General features: G+C 41.9%; 1 protein-coding gene across 2 annotated transcripts in view; it reads right to left on the bottom strand.

Moving 5' to 3' along the window:
* Positions 1–11,652: 11,652 nt before the first annotated feature.
* The window catches only part of ARF1 (ARF GTPase 1), a 145,728-nt gene continuing 135,261 nt past the window's right edge, over positions 11,653–22,119 (bottom strand). For both annotated transcript variants that reach the window (XM_069210982.1, XM_069210983.1), the window contains exon 5: positions 11,653–13,235. In XM_069210982.1, the coding sequence (XP_069067083.1) occupies positions 13,074–13,235 (162 nt within the window). In that variant the 3' untranslated portion in view covers positions 11,653–13,073. The remainder of the gene's footprint in view (positions 13,236–22,119) is intronic.

Genomic DNA, 22,119 nt, shown 5'->3' with positions numbered 1-22,119 from the left:
ACTCGACCTCATGGTCGGAACTAAGGCACCAGAGGCAATTTTCGTGGGGGTCGGTAACCGACATTCGACCCCCCCCACTGGCTACAAGGTTTAAAGCCGGATTTTCTAAGGTGCGACATCGTAACCGTCGTTGGAAACAGTAGCTCCCTGTGAGCCTTCGAAGAATTAACCGTTACTCGGGCACGGAAAAAAAGGGAACTGACGTCTGCACGTCGACGAGGGCTTCTTATTGCCTGGATGACGTCATGTGGCGTTGTGTGGAGTCAGGCGATTGTGACATCGTCGACGTGCAGAGCTAGAAGAAATTTCCATCGAGGGCTGGCGCGAGGGGAGAATTCTTTAGGTGAGGAATCCACAGGTAGGTGTATCCATCAGAAATTAACAAGCTGGTGCTTTCTCACACTGCTTAAGACTGTTGAAAAGGCAGATAAAAACACTCTCCAGGACAACTCATCAGGCAAAATTGAGCAGCACATTGGTGTTAGCAGCAGTGGCGGCATCTTATGCTAATAATTTGTACTATCGGTCAGTACAGCCGTACTAAATGTATGGAATTGGGAAAGCCTACTTGACACAAATCATGGCTACAAGGTTGTAAGCCTTTAAAGTCAAGATGAACCCAAAATGGCACTCGTTCCACGATTGTCAACTGCAGGCTCTTTGGATATAATTCACCTGCTATGCTGCTGCCTGGCAATGATGAATGCAAGTCACACTTTATTAAAACTTCTCTTTCTATGCCACAGTGTAAGAACTTGTAATGAGACAAGGTCACTGGTGTCTGCTTTAAAGGAGCCATCTGATCTGGCTGAATTTGGAAAGTTTGTCTACCAGCTAGAAAAGTTGTTGAATGAGAGCACCACAACTGGCCAGATTTCTATCCCTCAAAGCAGAAGGGTGTAGCAGTACTTAATTTGTAATGTCCGCACGCCACTAAAGGGCTATTAATTGCTGGTGAGAAAGACCAGGACACCAAATTTTGGCCCCAAGCTTAAAACTTGTTTAAATTAGGTAGGGATCCAAGAAAGAGTTGAACCGCTCTTTGAAGAAGTGTGAAGATAAGTTGTTGAATGTTTCATGCCCTCTGGCCGCCAGAATTTTTGATCTGGTGAAGGCTACTTATATTAAAGGAACTAACATAGATATTGAACCGTTGAGAGGTTGAAGCCAGACAGCAATCTGCTTTCTTGGTAATGCAAATACAGGCCTCATAACTGAAATAAGGCAATACTGAATCATAAGCCCTAAACTGCGAAATTTTGCAAGGAATGAGTCAGCAGAGGAAGCACAGGGCTTGTTATTTGGAGACGGTATGGTAAAAACTCAAGAAAAACACATCTACTTTTATTGCCCTAGACAGGCTCAAAATTCAACGCACAAGGTGTTTGGTGGAAAGACCTTGTATGACCAGGCTGGAAAGAGGGTAACCTTCGGGTTGCAGATATTTTCTGGACAAGGCAAGTATGAGGACTATTACTTGTTTTTTCCATGGAAAGGTGGAAGGCAGATAAACGCATTTCATGAACAAGTGGGGAAACATAACTTAAGATGGTTTGGTTATTGCAACTGTGAAAGGTTATACAATAGAGTTGAAGAAATTCTATTTCAAGACCGAGAAACAAGGGAGTTGGTTTTTCAACAGGATCAAAAAGAACGTGTAATGAACAAAATAGTACAGATGTTGGAAAAGGGTGCTATAGTAAGAATACACAATGGAGAGAGGTGGTTTGTTAGTACTTTATTTCTCTCTAGATGAACTGTGCATACGTTAAAGAATATTTCTTAGGAGTTGGATGGTGAAATTGGATCTAGAGGTTACCTACGTCACAATTACAGTAGATGTGTAACGTCCGATTTCTTCACGCTAGGTGGGAAGGTCCATTATTTCAGTTATAGTATCTTCCATTTAGTTCTTCTGCCCCATGGTGTTTTATTAAAGTACTGAAGACAGTAATGAGGATGTTGAGGGGGGGAGGGTGTGAGAATAATTATCTGGACGATATTCTTCTCTTAGGTCAAAAAGAATGGGTTTTGAAGGAGACTATCTATGGGAAAGAATCTGCTGGAAAGACTTCCATTGTTAACCAGGAAACGTTGTTATTTCAGGCTTCACACAGAGTGGAATTTTGGGGTTTCGTGATAGATACCAAGGAAATTCAACTTCAGTAACCAAAAAGAAAAATACATTGGATAAAAAAATAAAAAAAAAGAAGTACATCTCACGAGACAAGACAGGAATTTACTTTGAGGTAGTAAGCATGTGTGGGTGGCTTCTGGTCTCACTGATTCAGAGACTCTTACATTACAGGGCTCTACACTGCATGAAGACCTCAGGTCCATCAAGAGGACATGGTGAAAGTGACAGAGGAGTTGAAGGAAGAACTGACCCGGTGGCTGGAAATTTGGAATGGTCAACCTGTCTGGTTTAGTTCCAGATTTTGTGTTAGATTCAGATGCCAGCAGCTTCGGCCGAGGTGTGATGTGTTACGTTCAAGAGCCTGGAGGAAGATCTCATTTGGAGAAGGAAAAACACATACATTACATAGAAATTACTGCAGGTCTGTCTGTTCTTCGCAGTTTCAAAGATCATTTGCCGGGCTGTTCAGTTTTGCTTAGGATGGACAACGCAACAGTGATGATCTGCATAAAAATGTTAGGGAAAGCAGGTGAAAAAGTTGTAAAAATGTAAATGACTTGGAGGAATTATTTGGTAGGGAATGAATGTGGTAGCAAATTGGAATTCAAGCAGCTTTAGTAATTACAGCGAATGAAAGTTGAGGGTGGACATATCTTATAAGATAGGCGCTAATCTGGATCCTCTAGCAGTGGATTTATTTGCTTCCCATTGTAGGAGTAGTAGGAGAGCAACATCCTTTATTGGAGTCTGGTATGCTCAACCTTCTGGTTTAGAAAATATCAGTAGTTCAGAAAGATTCAAGGGGCTTTCTTCGGAGGTTTCCAAGCTTCTCACTAATTATGGCCTCCAGGACCAAGGAAAAGATATACAGTGCATCAAAAGCCTGGTTTCATTGTTGCTTGACAAGAGATTTGGATCCCATGGAGGCAAATGAGATTGCAATTGCTAATTTCTTAGTGGAATTATTTACTAAATGTTCTTCCTATAAGAAGTTGAATTGTTATTGGTCAGCAATTGGAGCTAGTCATACCCTTTTAGAGGGTTTGTCAATAGGCAGAAGTCCTCAGATATGTAGAGTGTACATTTTTTCTTTATAAAGGCCTCCTAAATCTAGATGAGTGTCTTTGTGATGTTAATTTCGTTTTGGAATTATATGGCCAATGAATAGGTGTTTAGCTTTAAGAGAGTTGTTTTGGAAATTAGTAATATTACTTATCCTTCAGAAGGGTGTTGGATGTGCAAGCTTTGGATTTAGGTAGATTTTTTTTGTGATTTTTCTTTTTAGACTCGACGAAGAACTAAGACTCTCTGATTCTGTTTTGTTTCCTATATTTGAAAAATTTGCAAATGTGTGGTAAGGTGTATGAATAAGTATGAGTGAAGCATGCAGGGATTCAGAAGAGGTAATGTGAATAAACTGTTGATTTCTGATGTTAAACCTTATGGAGCAGTATCAGTAACTACTACTATTGCAAAATGGCGCAAGCCACTTAAGGAGGAAGCAGGGGTGGAAATTAGTAGATTTAAGTTCTATGAAAGGAGCAACGGCCTCAAGAGTTTTGAGCAGGAGCAAGATTAAAAGATTACGAAGACGGCGGAGTGGTCAAATGCAGACGTTTTCAGGATTTTCTTTTATTTCAAACTGTTCAGCATGTTTCAGGCTTTGAAGCTCTTTGAACATGCATAACATTAGCCTCCTGTCTCATCATAAAATGTTTATTCTCAAAGCTGTCTACAGTAAAACATGATCTTACTAAAACAGTTTACCTGTACGTGTAGTTTTGAAGCTTGAAGAACTTTCTGTATTTACAAGCTGTGCATTATTCTGCTATCTAGTGGTTGGGTCCGGAATGCTCTATTTTGTAGCCCTACATTGTGGGGGTTTTTTTTTGTGTCAGATTTATTCCTCTTCCCCCCCCCCCCCCCAAAAAAAAACAAATTTGAAATTTGTATTGTATAGTAGATGTGGAAGTGTGAAACAACTTTGGGTAAGAACTGTGGGTTAGTACTCATGACAATCCTGTCTTTGTGGACTTGAAAGTATGGCTCTTGAAGTGCAAGTGCTTGTAATTAGCTCACCCTGTGCAGAAATGTTATGGCCACCAGAAATGCTGTCTCCAGTTTGAGCATTTCTAACATGGCCTTGTGTAATGGTTCAAAGGGTGCCTTCATTAACTGTGTGGGCACCACATTTAAATTCCATGCAGGTGCTGGCACCCTACTTGGTGGTGCAATCCTTTTTGCTCCTTCCAAAAACATTTTATGAATAGGGCGGTGAAAAAGCTTCTTCACATTTGACCCTCTGTGTACGCCACTATTGCTGATAGGTGTACCTTTAGCAATACATATGTTAACTTGCAGTCACTGAGGTGTGTGAGATATTTTAATAATGTTGCATCCTTTGTATTCCTTCTCAATAACCTGTTTCTAAGACACCACAGAGAATATCTTTTCCATTTTGCAACGTGGCATTTTTTTGTTGTCTTTCTTGTTCCCTCAGAACAGCCATTGTGTTTTCCGGTGGCTTTAAATGACCGAATTCTAAGTGTTCACTAGGTAGGCAGCCAGGCTCAAAAACGTGTTCCGGGAGCAGTACCTCCCCTTTTCCATTGACAGTAGGTCATCTTGGTAATCCTTAAAAGTTTCCTTTTGCTATTTCTATTAGCTACAACAACCATGCTTGTTTTGTCCACTATGGGGCAATTAGTTTAAGAGTCATCTTGCTTCTTTTGCTGATCACTGTGTAATAGTTGAATAAGAGGGAAAAGAGTAGGCAAATGTCCCTGATCACTTTATCAACAGTATTCCCCTAGTGACTGGTGGTGTGGCAGTACTGATGCAAAGCTTTGGCATTTTGCATTAATTAGTGTTGCAAATAGATCTATTTTTGGAGTTCCCCACTTCCAAAGGATTTGTGAGTACTTTCTGATTTATTTCCTATTCGTGTAAGCATGATGCTGGTTTGCTCAGCCCGTCAGCTTCTGTATTGTCCTTCCCTGACAGATGGACTGCTGTTAATTCCATTTTCCTCTGTATAGCCCATTTACAGAGTTCGTGGGCTAGTCTTGATAACGCAAGAGATTGTGTTCCTCTGTATTTGTTGATACAAAACATCATAGTTGTGTTGTCTATTTGGATCAATACTGATGTGCCTAAGAGCCCCCTTTTGAAAGGCTTTTTTAGGCTAAGAACACTGTTTTCAGTTTGAGGATCTTGATGTGTTGTACTGCATCTTCCCTCCTGACTCTCCTCACTTTGAGCGAGCCCATGTGAGCTTCCCAACCCATATGTGAGGTATCTATTGTGATTTTCACTGCTGGAGTTGGTTGTGCAAAGTTCCTCTCGAGTAATATGTGCTGTATTCCACATCGCTATCTTCTCTTGCACCTTTTGCATGACAACCATTAGATCTTCCAAACTCCCTGTTGCTTGCGACAATTGTTTTTTTCCCCATTTCTGAATCACACGTGTAGTCTCTCATATGGGATCAGTGGAATGCATAATGCCATCTTCCAGAACATATTCCTCACTGACCTCACTGTTAAAGCTTGCCCCTTCTGGTACTGGACTGTTTCTAGCAGTAATGACCATTCTTTTACCCGGGGCACACCTTCAGTTGGATGAGTTGCTTCTTGCTCCAAGAAGCACTTTTTTCCAGCTCTGGAGTAGGTGATGACTTAAATATTGAGGATCCCAATGTGAATAAAGCTTTCATGACTTGCCGTATATGTTCCTTGCACAAGTGTGAATTTGCTCTTAATAGCCATTCCTCTAGGTAAGGATCTACATTACTGCCCTGTCGTCTTAGGTGTGTTGCTACAGCTGTTAGGCACTTTGTAAATACTCAGGGTAGACTTCATCCTGAAAGGCCAGCACTGAACTGGTACCTCGTTTTGTTCACCCCAAACCGGAGTTTTTTTTGTGTGCTTTACATTCTTGGGATAATCAAGTATGCATCTACAGTTGCCATGCAATCCACCATTTGCAACTGGAGAATTACCACCTGCATTTCTGTGTCCTTATAAACTGGTTTATAAATCTGAGGTCCAGGATAGGGCAGAGATCTGCCCACCTTGGTATTTGGAAGTATGTTGAATAATTTCCTTTGTTCTTTTTTGCCTTCGCACTGCTTGTATTGCTTGCTTCTCCAGCAATTCATCTATTTCCTTGAGAAGATCTGTTTCTTAATTTGAGTGAACCTTCTTTTTTGGCGACATTCTTGGAGGCATTTTGTTTAGTTCCATGTTGTTTCCATATTGAATTACATTCAGGATCCATTTGTCCGATGTTATCGTCTTCCACTCCTGCAGGAAGTGTTTGTATCCCACTGGTGTTATGTGTAAGAGGTCATGATCTCTTATGTCTCTACTTGGTATTATGAGAGGTTGGGGACTCTTAAGTCGTCACTTGGTGGGGGTTGGGCCTCCCCAAATGGGGCTGTCCCCTTCCTCGTGATCTTCCATGAAAGGACAGTCATCCTTAGAGCTGGAACTGACAGCTCTGCTGGGCTGTAGGTGTTTGATTGTCTCCTTGAAACTGCTGGTGAGATGTTCTTGATTGGAAACCGCCTCTTCCTGTGAGCCTTTGATTCCCCTTCACATACCTCCTTGAAACTGCAATGCTCCCACTGATTTTGCGGTTTTGTTGTCCTTTTTGAGCGGTTCAAGGTGTCCTCAACTGTGCTTCCAAACAACTGCTCACCATTAAAAGGGGTATTGAGTATGCTAGTCTGCACCTCCGAAATCTGAAATTCGCAACGAGTGAGCGCATATGGCGATGCCCATCACCATTTGTCGGTTGGAGTTGGAGGTGTGCCACATCCAAAGCGGATTTGAGAAACAAGTCGTCAATGTTCTTGCCTTCCTGTGCCAGGTGTGTGGCTCTCTTCTGTACTGTTCAGGCAGGAGTTTCATCAGTTCCACCACTGCTTCCAAATACTGGTAGGCATGACTGTTTTAGGAGGACAATTTAATCTGCAATAAGCCACTGGTTTGGAGCACTGCGTTCAATTTTATGACCAATGAGGTCAATCCTCTTGATCTCCTTGTCTGGAAGGCCTGATGTAGATGGGATGTTAGCCCTCCTAAGTGCTACAGAGGTGATTATCAATTCAGCCATCACACTTCCCTTGATGTAGGCAGGGTCCTTTGACAAATACTTGTACTTTGTCTCTGCCCTGGAGTCATGGCTCCACAAGTGGCAGGTTCTTTGAACTACTCTCTTCCATGGTCCCTGACACATGGAAGCATTGGCAAGAATTGATTTCTAGCTTGTGTTGGTAAAATATATTCCAGCAGGAAACAAAAATGATTTTCTTTCCTCTTCCAGCTGCACCCCATACTTGTACACTGTCGTCTTATGCACCCAATTACACATGCCTATATCATTTGGAGGTGATGGAATTGAGGGATAGTCATCTACTCACTCCTTCGAGGAGTCTGTGTTAAGGTCTTACCATTGGGACTCAGAACTCTGACTCCTCAGAGCCTTAGAACATTCCCTCCCATTTGTTCCTGCGCCTCTTCACTGAAGAGTTTGTCCTCCTACTGCAACTCAGGAGTTTAAGGTGGCTTTGACCTGTTATTCTTCCCGGTTTCTTTTTTTTGTATAGATTTCAGTGGGATTCGTGAGATTTGGATAAGGGTGGCCTTTCGGCCACGAGGTGCCACTTCTCAATCTGTGCCATGCATTCTTTAACATCGAAGTTTGGCTTAGCCTTTCTTTTTGATGTCAGATTCCTTAGGGCATGCCTTGTCATCAAGCTTTGGTGTTCTTCTCAAGACCTCTCCCTTTTCGACGAAGCGTATTTTCCTCGTCAGTCCTTTGACAACAGTTTTTTTTTTTTCAGGGGAGCTTTCTCCAACGGTGTCCCTTTTGAGGGATCAGAGGGGTTCTATTTCTCCAGACATGCCTGCAGTAAGCATGTGTTTCAAAGCTGAGACTGCTTTTGATGCTCTTGAGTCTGATTTTTGGTACTCTGACAATTTTTTTCAGGGTTGAGGACTTTCGACTTATTGATCTTATTTGTTGCCTGGGTTTTGACGTTGATTCTCATGTTGGCATCTGCAGTTTCCCCCTCAGCGACCATGGAGACATTTTCCTCCTTGTCGCACAACAGACCCAGGTCTCTTAGGAATGGAATCCTCTGCGGTCCCAGCATATATGATATGATCGGTTAGCCTCTCTCTCATCTTCAGTGTCTTCAACATGAACACAGAGCAGGCATTGCAGTTGTCCCTTAAATGGTCTACATATACGGGTAGACAGTTTGCAGGCTGGGTGTTGGTCCCTTTTGCACGAACTTGTGGTGACAATTCGGGCAGAACTGGATCGGAGTCTTCTCCCTAAGGCAATACAAGAAGCCCCTTGTCCAGGCAGAATCGAAAACCCATTGAGGTAATTCTTCACCTTCTCAGTGAATTCTCCTTCAGTATCCCGTCCGAATTCTTCTCCGATTTTTGTTCAACTTTTTGGCAAGCTCCTTAGAAGTTTATTCCAAGTTTTCTTCCTCGTGTTGGGAAGCCTTCTTCCACTAAACCAGACTCAACAGCGGGGGGAAAAAAAAGAATATGAAAATGGCGACTAAAGGTGGGAGCCTCCGGAGGAAGAAGTACATCACAGGATACACCAAATGTGGGTCTGTCAACACAACAAAAATTATAAGTAGGACTAAAAAATAGTGAATTCCAGACCCACCCACTAGATGGTGGAATAATGCACAGTATATGTGAATCCAGAAAAAATTCACGCCGAAAAACGAGAAGGCTAGCATTATCCCACCCACTCTTCCCTGTTTAAAAGAAGAAAAAAAAAGTGTGGTGGGAGGATGTTTTTGATCTATAGCATTTTAAATTGAGTATATTACAAGAAATTGAAATTAATCTTTACTAAACTAATTATATTATATTTTTGTGGGTTTATTTGTTGCCATGGAATCTTACAGAAATATTTTTTGGGGCAGATAACCAGTAAACAACATTGGATGAGGCAAAATAGAGAACAGGATGACTGGAAATCCGTGCCAAAACAAGGACAAGATGGAATGTTGAGGGGGTTTTATGGACTGTGTTCTTTCTGTTTTTGAAACTTTGAAGTGTTTCGTGCTTGAAGGTAGTATATAAAAGTTGACAATTATCCATTCCTGGTCTTTAATAAAATCATGATTCTCTATACACAATAGTTTGAGCATCTGGATTCTCCTTCTTGGTACTGACATGAAGACCAAACGTCAGTTTTGAGCCAGATGATGGACAATATTAGAGCTTGCGTACTGTTTTGATTTTCAAGAAGCACGGCCATGAATCATTCTGTGCAGGCTTATTTCTGAAACAAATATATTTAAGAAAAACAAGCAGCAGTATTTCAAACCCAACAATAAACAGGAGAGCGTACAGTATGTTATTTCACGAAATGTCATGCTGCAAACGTATTGTGGCGGCAGCATTGCAATAAAGAAAATATGGTAAAATGCAGTTAGCCCATGTACAAGTGCCATGTGAAGATTAGAATCATTGGAGAATCAGGGAGTACAGTTCATGGACATAGCAAAAACTGGTGTGTTTGTATTCCTCTGCAGCCTTAAAAAAAGATTTTCAGAAGTACATGCTGTTGTACGCAATTCCACAACTTGAACCCATGCACCTTGAGGAATCTTGTGGCAAAAGATTTAAGTCAATGAATGAAATAGCTATTATGTTTAGTTGTTCACCAAGGAGTATCTTGAAGACTAATATGGAGTGAACGGCTCAGAGAAGTAGGCTGGAAATTAATTGGCAAAGACTTTCTAAAGAGGTGCTGCTTCGGCTCAAACATCCCCTCTTGGAAAGCACTCATCCAAAGTCTCAATAACTGGTTCACTTATCAACGCATTAAGGAGCTGTTTAAAATGTGAAAACAAAACGCTGTCCTCATTAAAATGTCCGCATAGACATGGGATGGTATCAGAGTATGAGATATTCAAACCCAGCGTATCTAAGAGGACTTCCTCCATAGACTGCAGCTTTGACCGGAATTCAGCAGACTATTTGTCAACTTAAGAGGCACCCTGAGCTTTGCATTCAATTGGCTGGAAGTTCAGCTAACCGTCCACCAACTAAAGTGCACTTTCCTTTGCAACAAAAAGCACAGCCACCATTTTGTGAGGAGCAGGAGTCCTGAACAGCTGTCACTGCTACAACAGGGAAGCCACTAAAGCAGAAAAACTTCAAGTTGAAATTCAACCTTTGCAAAGGAAAGCGTGACACAGCTTGGATGACTTTGGCAATGACCAAGAAATAGTGTGTTTTAGTTTACTAGCTCCTCTTCAGAACTGGGGGTCTGACTGTTGTGCTCATCTGTGTTCACGTGCTTTAAGGATGCACATTTTGCAAATCACGGTCTGGATGAGGCTGTTAGCTAAGTGATTACAACTGTTTTTCCTGTCAACTTGGAATAACTCACTAGATGGCATTCAAGAAAGAAGAGGACAAAATGACAGCATTAAGATGTTTTCCTATTGGATTAAGGCAATCATCCAGGACTCTGGATGAACAGACTGGTTGGTGCTGGACGGAGGTTCCAGCTGAGGTCAACAAATAATAGACTGCATCAGTAACTACTATGTCTCTTAGAACAGATTAATTACCGAAGATTTAGAAACGGCATAGAAGGCGGACTCCTTAAAGTGGCGGCGGCCGCAGCAGAGACTTCAAACCACAGTGAAGTTCTTAAGAGCTAAAGATGTGGTAAATCTGTGATATATGTCCTACTGCTTGGAGATCTGTATTAGGAGAGATGGGACCGAAATTGTGTTCCACCACCAAGCCCATAAGGAGAAAGCAACATTGTGCTTTAAGCTGCTGCTGTGGCTCCTTTTGCGCTTTAAATGCAGGTCTCTGAAAGATCGAATACAAATATCCTCTGCAGCAGCAAGACCTGAAGAGGCAAACCACTTGAACACATGAAGCTGGTACTTTGTGGAATGAGGACCCTTGATATAGTCTAAGAATTCCCAAGCTGAACAAACCATTTTTCCAATGGATGAGCAGATTTATTTTCCTATGCCTCGAATTACGGTATATCCTAACAGAATAAAGAAAGCTTTGGTTCAAACAAGCACTGACTGCAATGAACTGAACAATGACATTTAACAATTAATTCACGAGACATGTTACATCTGTTTCATGTCTGTAACAAATTCATGTACATGACAATATGGTTTCTGATCAAATGCATTTGGGGATAAGTGCGCTATCTTGAGATTAAGTCACTTTTGAACTGTATGTGTATTTGGTGCCAATACAAGATAAAACGTTTATAGCCATGGCAGGAATGAAAAGTAAATTAATCTCTATTCCTTTCAAATGTGAGCTAATGAAACTTTTAAGGTGAAATTAACAATCTAATGCCTGAAATGTGGCTTTAAAGTGTTAGTTTAGATGTAGGTTGTGCACATGTACTAATAGTATGCATTCTTATCAGATGTCAGGTAAACAAATGAAGAAAAGGCACACAGTTTTTCACAAAAAGAACCCACATAAAATAGATATGATTTTATTCTAATAGCTTTAATTACAGTGCTTCTTTGTCAAAATGAAAACTGAAAACAAGTATACAAAACAGTTGATTACTAGTCATGTACTGAAAGCAATTACGTCACTAAACAAACCAGTTCAGATATATCCTCAAGTTTAAATGTTCCAACTGCTCCAACTTCTTCAGTGTTGATCAAAAGTATATAAAAAGATAAACAAAAACAAAAAGGTACTTTTTTCAGATGGCAAACCAGACCCTTGAAGCGAGGAGAATGCCAATGGGGAATAGCTGCACAAATATACAGATAAAGGGATTAATCCCAAAATGAGGAAAAAAAACTTCTATAATGGAATGATTCACCAACATGCTCAACAATACATAAAGGATGTTGGTTATGTGTGTGTTTTATTTTTTAAATCAGGAATACAGTACTGTCAGATTAAATATGATGCACAATGGATGCAGGCTGTGCTTTCTGTTGAGAGGTTAGTTCTGGAGTGGTTGGCAAAAGTACAATTCACTTTCAAGGCAAAACACACTATTTTAAACCCAAAAGGTAGCCTGTGTATAACTGGCAAGAATATTTCAAGTGTTTCGATACATACAGATATTAACCTTACCCGAGTTGATCGACTGAAGCATAGAAAATGCCCAAGTTTTTTTAAAATTCAACCATTCTCAACTTGCAGTCTGTTCTAAAATCTTTTTCAAATAATGCTTGCTCAAATAAGTCTTAAATCCCGATATGAGCACAAGTACAAGCACAAACGCTACAAAATACAGAAAGATCCAAAGCATAGCATTAAAAAGGATCTACATCTTACCCATGCAAAAACAGATCATTTTAGTTTTTAAAGATCAAGTCACATTCTAACCACTTCTCAATTTTAGCGAGAGATTGTTAAAATCATAGGCATTCAAGCTGTCACTGAAAAACCTACATAAGTCACGTTTGTCCCTTGTATGTTTCAAGTGTGTCACTAACAGTTTAAGAAAGTACACTATTCAGGGTTAAAAATCAGCAACCAAAATGGATCGCAACATAGATCTGACAAGCCAATAAGGTGGCTGGAGGCTCTACTGCGCATGAACTACTGGCGACCCACGTGTTTAAATCTCTTCCCAGTATTTGATGTTGAGCTCTGATTCCTTACAAAAAAAAAGAGCCGAGTAATATTGCATAGGAGTACCAGAAACTGCCTCAATTGGAAACCAACTATTTACATTAAATAAGACACCTAAATGTTTTCAGGCTCGTCTTTGCCACATTTTACAGCATGGTGCAATACGTACTGTGACAAAAGAAATGAAAACTGATTCCGGCACTCAATACCACAAAGTAGCACAGCTTGCCACAAAAGATAAAAGCAGAGGGCAGGGGAGGAAGTAAGAGGACAGAGAAAAGTGGGGAAGAAACTAGGTTTCATTTCTGGTTTCGGAGTTGATTGGACAGCCAGTCCAGTCCTTCATAGAGACCATCTCCACTGGTGGCACAAGTCGCCTGGATGTACCAGTTCCTGTGACGAAGGGAATGCAGGCCCAGCTTATCTGTGATTTCCGCTGCATTCATTGCATTTGGAAGATCCTGGTGGCAAGAAATTAGAAAATTAGAATCCTCAAAAAAAGGTTCTCACACGCATATTAACTTTGCAGTGATGTGTACAGAAACGGATTATTCTGAAATATTTTGACCAGGTAAACAGTTTTTAAAGGAAGCAGTTGAATAAAAAATTAAAGAGCTTCAACAGTGCTCCCATAACATACGTGTTAATACCAACATATTTATAAACTCGCTCTCCATTCCTGATAGATTGCAAGATTCCCGAATCACTGTCAATTCTTCTGAAATTCACCAAGCTTCCGGGTCTTTGGAATTCAAGCAATGCTCAGTAGTAATTGCATCATCGCTCATGTTTGGCAGTACTATATATCAATGACTACATGCCATCATATCGCTTGCATTTGTAAGACAATAAAACCCTTCGTAGCACTAGAATCAAGCAGGTACTATTTTGTAAACACTGGTGCCTAAAGACGTCTGCCTTGTACGATAGTAGGTTTTGTCCTAGAAACGTCCGGACATTATTTGGACTTGCACTTTTGACAACAGAGTGCCATTTCTAAGACCAACGCCTCTACAAGCAGCATCCTAATTCTGCAGCCAGTCTACCATAGCCACTGAGATGGAGTACACAGCTTGAGTCGAACATAATGAGCAACAACATTTAGAATCAAACGATTTATGGTCACTGATGCTTAACTACAAAGTATCAAATATAAACAATACTCTAACCACTGTAGGAGCAGTGTAGGCATACAAACTTTTTTTTTTTTTATTTAGCAGGCTCCTCTTAAAGTTTCAGATAACTAAACTTTAAGACCTTATATAGCAGACATCTAGATTCAGTTGCTGGAGGTTCTGGGTATATTTGCGGACCGTGATGTATAGTTGGAAAATCTGGCTTCCCATGTAGTTTTTCATGAGGGTGTACAGACTTCTCTAGAAACATGAAAAATCAAGGTTGACTGGCCAGTTGACGCTATCAGGATGAGTGTCAATGACACTTGCATAATTTTCCTCACCACATATGGGGTCAGGGAACGTGGATGAAGAGAGTAAGCAAACATCCCTAACCAGTTCATCCATAATCCATGTAACCATTATTAGGGACGGTCGTGTAATCTATCACTGCACACGTCGTTCCACAAAAGTGGGTGCTCTACTTCCCCGGGTTAACCGTACCTAAGACACAGAAAACAAATGAGCTACATCGAGGGAAACAGATGAAAAGGGCACACCACAAACTTAGTAATACACTAATAGAATCCATTCCTAGCTATTCAATAATAGGCCCAAAAAGTCACAAGTCCAAAGTATAAGGTATATTTCTAAAACAAATCTTTTTTTTCTTTTCATAACTTGTGTTTGTGGATATCAGCGTAAAAGGTGTTGATGTACTAATTTTTGGTGGAATGGGGACGTTTTTGTCTGCAAATGAGGATACTGACAAATTAACAAAGCCTCATTTACAACATTACGAATTGTGAGACCTGTTTAATTTTGAAGTGTTTCCTCCAGATGACTGGAGTTGGTGCTCCCACCTCCCCTGCTCCTGGGTGTTTTACTTTACTGTCCTTTTACTAATCTTTATGAGGTCTGTTTTGCCTCTAAAGAGTGTAAAACACTGAGTGCTCGGCTAGTTGTCATTAGTTTCGGATAACTGATAGGGTATCTCAGCTGCTGTGGCATCCATATACGTTGCAACGTCATATAGCTGGTGTGCTCACCTACCGCATGAGTGAGCAGTCTGTGGTAATGGTCACCAGCGAAAGTGGGTCTAGAAAAGATCCACCCAGCAACAAATTCTTGTTGTTCAGCCATAGGATGGAATGTGGAATCCAGGGCTGCACCAATACTAGATCTTCCCAGTGACCCTCCACTTGTAAGAGTATATAACAAGAAAGTAGTCACAAGGGGCACATGTGACGCCTTCAGCATGGTTCTATTGCAATGAGAAACCTATCATCGACAAAAGAGACTTCTCACTGTGAGAAATTGTTTCTGAAAAAGGTTGCCATTTAAATGTCACTGCTGGATTTGGCCCTCTGCAGGGTCACCCCCAAATATTTTGCCTTCATCCCTCCTATATTGGCTGAATTTATTTTTCTGTCAGCTTAAGGACTCGGTGCACTTTACCGCGGCTTAGCCGTGGTAAAGTGCTTGAGCGCTCACTAAAACATGGTAAAACTGGCTTACACCCAATAGACATTTAATTTACTTGAAAGTGGCTAGTAAAGTGGTATACTATACACTCAGGGACTGTAAATTAAATGCTACTAGTGAGCATGCAGCACTGATTGGTCCACCCACTTAAATAGCCCCTTAAAACATGCCTCAGACTTACCAATGCATCCTGCATACAGTTTTAAACTGTCAGTTCGACTTGGCAATAGAACCCCCCTTGCTAAGCCTTCAACTCCTTTTGTTGCATATAAGGAACCCCAAAGGTAGCCCATAAGGCAGGTTACATTGCAAATAAAGGTTAGCATGTCCTGGTAGTGAAAAACTCCTACTTTGCACTACGGTGAGGCCTAGCTTTTCCCATAAGGTAACAGTGGGTTGCCTTACTACATTTAATGAATGAAAATGTTGATTGGCAACAGCTTGGTGTCTTGGTGAAATTGTAATGTAAACCCCTCTTTGAAGGTAAAGATCGATTCTAAGTTGCAATTTTGAAAAAGGACCTTTTAGAAAGTTGGCATTTTCCTGACTAGCTATTTGGTGCCTGCAGCCTGTTCCTAGGTCACATGACTGGGTGTAGTTAGCAGTCAGACTTTGTTATTCCTCCCAGACAGTCACAAAATAGAGGGATTAGGTGTGCCTGGATGGGCCATCACTGGCAGGATAGGGGCAGAACTGGGCATAGCCCTACTTGCAACTTAATAGGCTGTGCTCTGCCTTTACATAAAGGACATACAGCCTGGAGCCAGCGCAGGGGAAGGATGAAACTTCCAGCACTTCGAAGGGAATTCTCTAGAAACTTCTACTTCGAAGAAGGCAAAAGGTATACAAATAAGATCCTAAAACCTACCCTTCAGTTCAATTTCTGGACCAGCGGAAGGACTTAGAGAACAGCCTGCGGTCTACTTCAAAAGTCTGCTTTGCTGTCTGACGCGTGTCTCAAACCCTCGGAGGCCTGCCCTGCTCCTTGAACCCTGTTCTAATTATTGAACCCAGGACTACCAGAGTGACTCCAAGGCCTAGTTAGGTGGTCTCCTGATCAGAGCATTAGGGACGGAAAAGGCTCCCACCATTCTGAACCTGCACTAGGACCCAGCCTGCCCCGCCAATCCTGGACCGTGGTGGTGAAGCTACCCAGATAACCAAAATCCAAATCTTATACTAAGAAAATACATTTTGGGCTAAAAACTGCTCCAAAAACCGAGAGATCAGGACCAACCTGCTCATCTACCCGCCGGTCGGTTTGACTTTGTGGAAGTTCTTGCTAGGCTCAGCTCCGCAGCAGCAAATTCTGTTCAGTGCTCTCCGCCAAAGGGGTATCCAGCCTCATAGAACTCCTGCCAAATGTATCCTCGCCCCGCTGCAGATTTCACACTTCCAAAAAAATGAGACTAGGTTTATATGCTGAAATCTTCAGTGACTTTGTCCAGCGGCTCCTGACAACTCAGATGCCACCTGCAGTGTTGCCCGGCTGAACATTACCTTCTTTGAAAATATTATTCTGCAATTTCTTCCAAGTCTGAAGTTTAAGTGCAGATCGGACGCACTCCCCTTCTTGTATCCAACTTGCACCCCATCTTAGTCTGCCATATTTTTCAACTTTGACCCCGGGCTTGCAGGACTAGAATACACGGTTGGCGCCTTGATATTTTAGGCACTAGTTTTTACAACATAACACTGGTTCCACAAGTTGAAGGTCAAATTGGTGTAAAACAATTTATTAAAATGTACTCTATTTTCTACATTGGTTTGGGATTTTCCTTTTGTTTTCACTTTGTTTCTGTGTGTGCTTCAAAATATTTCGCATAACTCCCCAAATTTACACCGGACTGCTTTTGTGCCAAGCTAATAGAGGGTTAAACAGGTTAATTTAGTGACTTTTGTGGTTCACCCTGACAGTGATTATGGCTGTTGCTTGAGCAGGGTTAACACCCTACTCAACCAACAACCCAATTTCACTTCTCTTGGGGCAGTAGTGACACAAGCTAGCACTTTGAACTGTTAATTTTGTCCACTTACCACAAAGCACAGTTAGCAACGGTGAGATGTATGTGTGGAGCTGTGGAAACAGGTGTCCTTGAGGATAAGGGCCATCATGCAGACCCCTCTTCAGAGCAGCAGGATGATGTCCTGCAGAGTAGTCATCTCGAGTCCCATGGCAGGATAGTGGTCTGAAGTTTAGGGTTAGCCACACCATCCCACCTTTTGGGGTAATCAAGCAGTGCTCTTGTTTGCCATGCTGGTTTTGGGGCACCAGCTTGACGGCCCCTCTAGCTAGAAACATCAGCTCTTCTTCCTTCAGCAGACAAAGAAAGTCATGACTGAGAGCATGGCAGAATGTTTTATGGTGTGGTAATTCAGGCTGTACCACTGAAAACATTTATTTGCAAGAGGTTCAATCCTCTCTTAGAGGAAGAAAGAACCAGTCTTCCCCTAAATGGTGTGCTGTACTTCAGGCCGAATGGCAGTGGAGTCACTGCTTAAAGGCAATAGTGTCTCTATTGGTGCCATTTCTCCACATGCTCTACTATTGCCACAGTATCCACCCCCTGCCGTAAGACTTGGCCTCCTATGTGTCATGAAAGGACAGTGGCTGTAAATACCCTTGCATATGAGGAAATTAGATGTTTTAGGACCTCCAATTGTCTGCTGCTTCTGGAAGGCAGACCTGAGTGTTGAGGTCTGCAGGGCACCCTTCTGCTTTGGTGGTCTACATGTTCTTTATCTTCTCTAACATGAAGTCGACCTGAGCTTCTAAGGGGTGTAAACCTATAGTCCCCCTGGGGATCATCCTATATTCCTTGGTGTGCTTGGCCCAGCATGGTTCCCAGAAGTTCTACTGGCTGCCCTTGTCCAAGTCAATTTGTTCTGACTGTAGTGACTGAGGAGGTGGGTGGTGTGCAATGCCAAGGATGTAGTGAATGCAATGTAGGAGGCCTACAAACAAGGAGCTATGCTGGTGGTGTTTTTTTTGGGGGTGGGGTGGGGGTACAGGGGGAGGCTATCCCTGATCTAGGGTGAGTGGCTAAAGTGGTGGAGGGCAGATATGTGAGGGGTTGCTCCTTTAAAGTAAGCCTTCTACTTTAAACAGTCTTAGGGCTGTGAGAGTGTTCCTGCAAGAGAATCGGATTAGGATCTTCCTGGTGGAAGGATAAAGATCTTCTGGCTCACATCAGGCAAATCTGAAAGCTGCAGGACTATAAATACCTTGCTTCAATCCATCCTGAGTGAAAGGTTCTTTTAGGAGCCAGCCTGGGAATATGTCGGGGTGTCAACTTTTAAGTCCATTTGGTCTCTGAGATGGGTTTTTAGGGCTGCAGATTGAGGCGGTGGAGATGGGTGCCTCTTCTCCCCAGCCCAAACTGGCAGTTTTTTGGGGAGCTGAAGGGTGTTGGTCGCTTCAGTAGTCTTGTGCTGAGTAGACCAGCACAGGTTGAACACTGTTTGTATGACCACTGGTATTTGGCACTGCACTTGGGGCAAAACTGAAAGGGTGTTTTCTCCCTAACACCCTCCTGTAGTTATTCTCAAAATATGACCGGATCCCTCAAAGAAGCTGTCTAGATGCGGCATGAACAATGAAGGAAGACTGACACCGTAGAAGTTGTCCCAGTGCTGGAGTCAAAGTCCCAATGGCTAGCCTCAACTACCCCAGCACAGAATCATCATTGGTTCCTGATCTAATACTTGAACAACCAAACAGAAGGGCAAGGAAAAGAAACAATCCGAGAAGGAGTTTGTGGCCTGGTACATTGCAGACTAAGGGTGAAGCTACAACAGGTTTTCCAACTCTAGAACTACTTCCAAGAAAAACAACTTTAAAATGTTATCGCCCAACACTAGACAGCAGGAATATGCAAAGCATGTGCTTCTACAGCCAGACATGCTATGAATACACCTTTTTTCAAGTGTCAGACTGAACATACTTACTGGGCAGTTGATACTGTTGGTATGGCTGGAAGCCTTCCTTCCCTTGTTCCTGAATATAATTGGTGCAGATTTCAAGGCAGCAGTTGATAAAACAGTAGCATAAAAGTGAAGTGTATCTCAAAAGGTATGAACAGCACATAGTCCCTCCAGTTTAATAGTTTTCTAGTAAGGCGGTGGAAGCCAAACACCTGTTTTGGATGTCTCAATTTCAACAGTGAGCAGGTGCAGTGAGGAAGAGATGTTTTTCTGAGGGATCAGTGATGGGCTAAAGAAAGGGTACCACCAAGTGTGAAGGAAGAGGCATCATACACTTTTTCCAAAGGGGACACAGACAGATTAATTTTCCATTCTCTTTTCTAAGGAGGTCCGGCTGAGCCCTGAATAAAATAACGTTTTCCTAGCTGACCTAGCCTAACCACCTGACACATGGCACAAAAGGAAACAAATTTCAATGGTGTACTAACACCAAATTGAGCATGAACTCACAGACATCTGACACTATTACAACTCAGGTGCCAATTTCCTATATGGAACATTTGGCTCTCCTGATTTTGTCATTGGGTGCAAATACATCAGACAAAAAGGTTCATATGTAGGGGTCTAAAGCTTGCACTACCATTAGTGCATTATCTGCCATTCCACTCCATTTCAAGTTGCACAAATCAGAAAGGGGTGCAAAGTTTGCATCCACTGAGTACTGCACCCCCATACAATTACCCTTTTATAATGTTTTCTGGTGGATACTATCTAACTGCAGATTTATCACCTTGCAACTATTCCCCCAGACAAGCAGAAAGGACCTGCAAACTCATAAGAACTACTTCTGTGTGCCAGAAGACAGCATTGTGAGGCTACACACCAATATAATTGCGGTCCGCAAGTGACATCATAGCATCGTTGTTGAAATCAGAACCAAACTGGTGTAAAGTATGTGCTCTGATATGTGATAAAGGAAATGTGCCAGAGTCTAACGTTTTGGGTACTGGAAAGCATCCTTGGTCGAGATGAGGCTGCCTTGGAGACAGAAACTTGTGGATTCTCTTCTGGGGCCTGTGTTGTGCCTACAGTCTATATTAAGACAATCACATGGAGTAGCGCTGGATCCAAAGTCAATGCTGAGGCCGGTGCAGAACCCAAAGCAGGTTCAAGAGAGACAGAGCAAATGGTGAAGCCACCAGCAGGATCATGAATAAAGGTCACTGCGGATCCATGGGGCGTGAAGGAGCACCAGAGAGAACTGGAAGCATGCCAAACATGCACAGCATGCCTTCCCTAAAGAACTTTCTACTGCGACGTTGCTGACAGACCCAAAAATTTAGGTTTCATTGGGACCTGGTATACAATCGTCTCTTCAGGAGTCAGAGTGGCATGTTGACGCCCTAGCACTCTCTCTGAAGTTACAGAGAAAAGGGGGGGGGGGCATCTTCGACTTACCCGAAGACTTCAACTGTGATGAGGTTCATCTTACTTTTGACTTCAATCAGTTGCGGGTCAGTCTTCTGATTTTGGATGATAGTTTGCTTCGCTGTCCCATTTGGAGTTCCAGTTAATTTGGGGAAATTCGTTACAGGCCCTGGAGTTGTGTACTAAGCCCATGCACCACAGGAATACCTTGTGTGAGTGTCAGACATGTGTTTCCAACAGTCCCTACTTATAAGAAGACCTACAGTTTCAGGAGGTGGAATAATTCTCTCATCTGAGATGAAAGGGGTAGACAAACAGAAGCTCACAGGGTTTGCATTTATATGTAGCCCTGTTCTTCACTTCTGTAGCGGAAGGATGCTGGTGCAGAACCACATGATGCTTCCTACCGGTATGAAGTACAACTTGAGTTTCTGGATTCAGACTTACGCCTTGGGGAATATTTCACAAGGTGAATTATTTTCAGTTAGAAGGTGACATCATAACATTTAACAGCATTTTATCTACGCCAAAACTACACAATTTGCAAGCCTATCAAAACTGGTCTAAATGGATCATGAAACACCAAAACAGATCACACAAACTATGTGTTTGCCCCTGCAAGACTTTACCACCACAGTAGTGGAAACTCATCGAAACAAAACAGGTTCACCGTTTGGTGAGGCAGGAAAGGGAGCGGCTATACAGCTGGCACCTGCAAACATTGTCTGGCGCCAAAAAAAAATAAAAAGAAGAACAAATTATGTGCTGAAAAATTAGAATAGGTAGTTGGTGCCCAAGGTTCAAACGTGTAAACATAAATGATAGTCTCTGCTGTGCATTTATATGACAAGGAAACTTAAAGGGGCATTATTAATCCCATATGTAAAGACATATGTTGCCAATTTCCCTCCTGTGTTCTTTCTTTTCTGAGGACATTGAAGGTTGTGGTTTTAGTCAAATGGACCTTGAAGCCTATACAGATTTCTAATTGGCCCCAATACATACAAACAAAAATTACCTGCTAAACTCAGGATTTCTTTATACTTTTAAGTATTGTGCAGTTTATGAATTCTAAGAAGTCATACAACAGATGTTTGAGCTATTTGTACAAAAAGTCATACAACAGATGTTTGAGCTATTTGTACAAAATACAATGAAAATATCAACTTTAAACCATTTACATGGCAACAAGTCCACTAAGTATCCAGAAGCATAAATCTATCTTTAGAGAACTCCTTTAATCGTAAACCTAAGCCTTCTAGTCTAACCAATGAGAACCTTGTCAGTTGTTTATGAAAGCTATTCATTTAAGTTATGTGCAGAAGGTTCGTCACCTCCTCCTCACTTCCCTCTTGTGAAAAGAGCAGGGCGTAGGATTGTGTGACAAGGAAAA

The sequence above is a fragment of the Pleurodeles waltl genome, chromosome 10 (assembly GCF_031143425.1).
Source record: "Pleurodeles waltl isolate 20211129_DDA chromosome 10, aPleWal1.hap1.20221129, whole genome shotgun sequence".
Lineage (NCBI taxonomy): Eukaryota > Metazoa > Chordata > Amphibia > Caudata > Salamandridae > Pleurodeles > Pleurodeles waltl.
The sequence above is the reverse complement of the archived record's forward strand: the minus strand, read 5'-3'. Positions and strand labels throughout refer to the sequence as shown.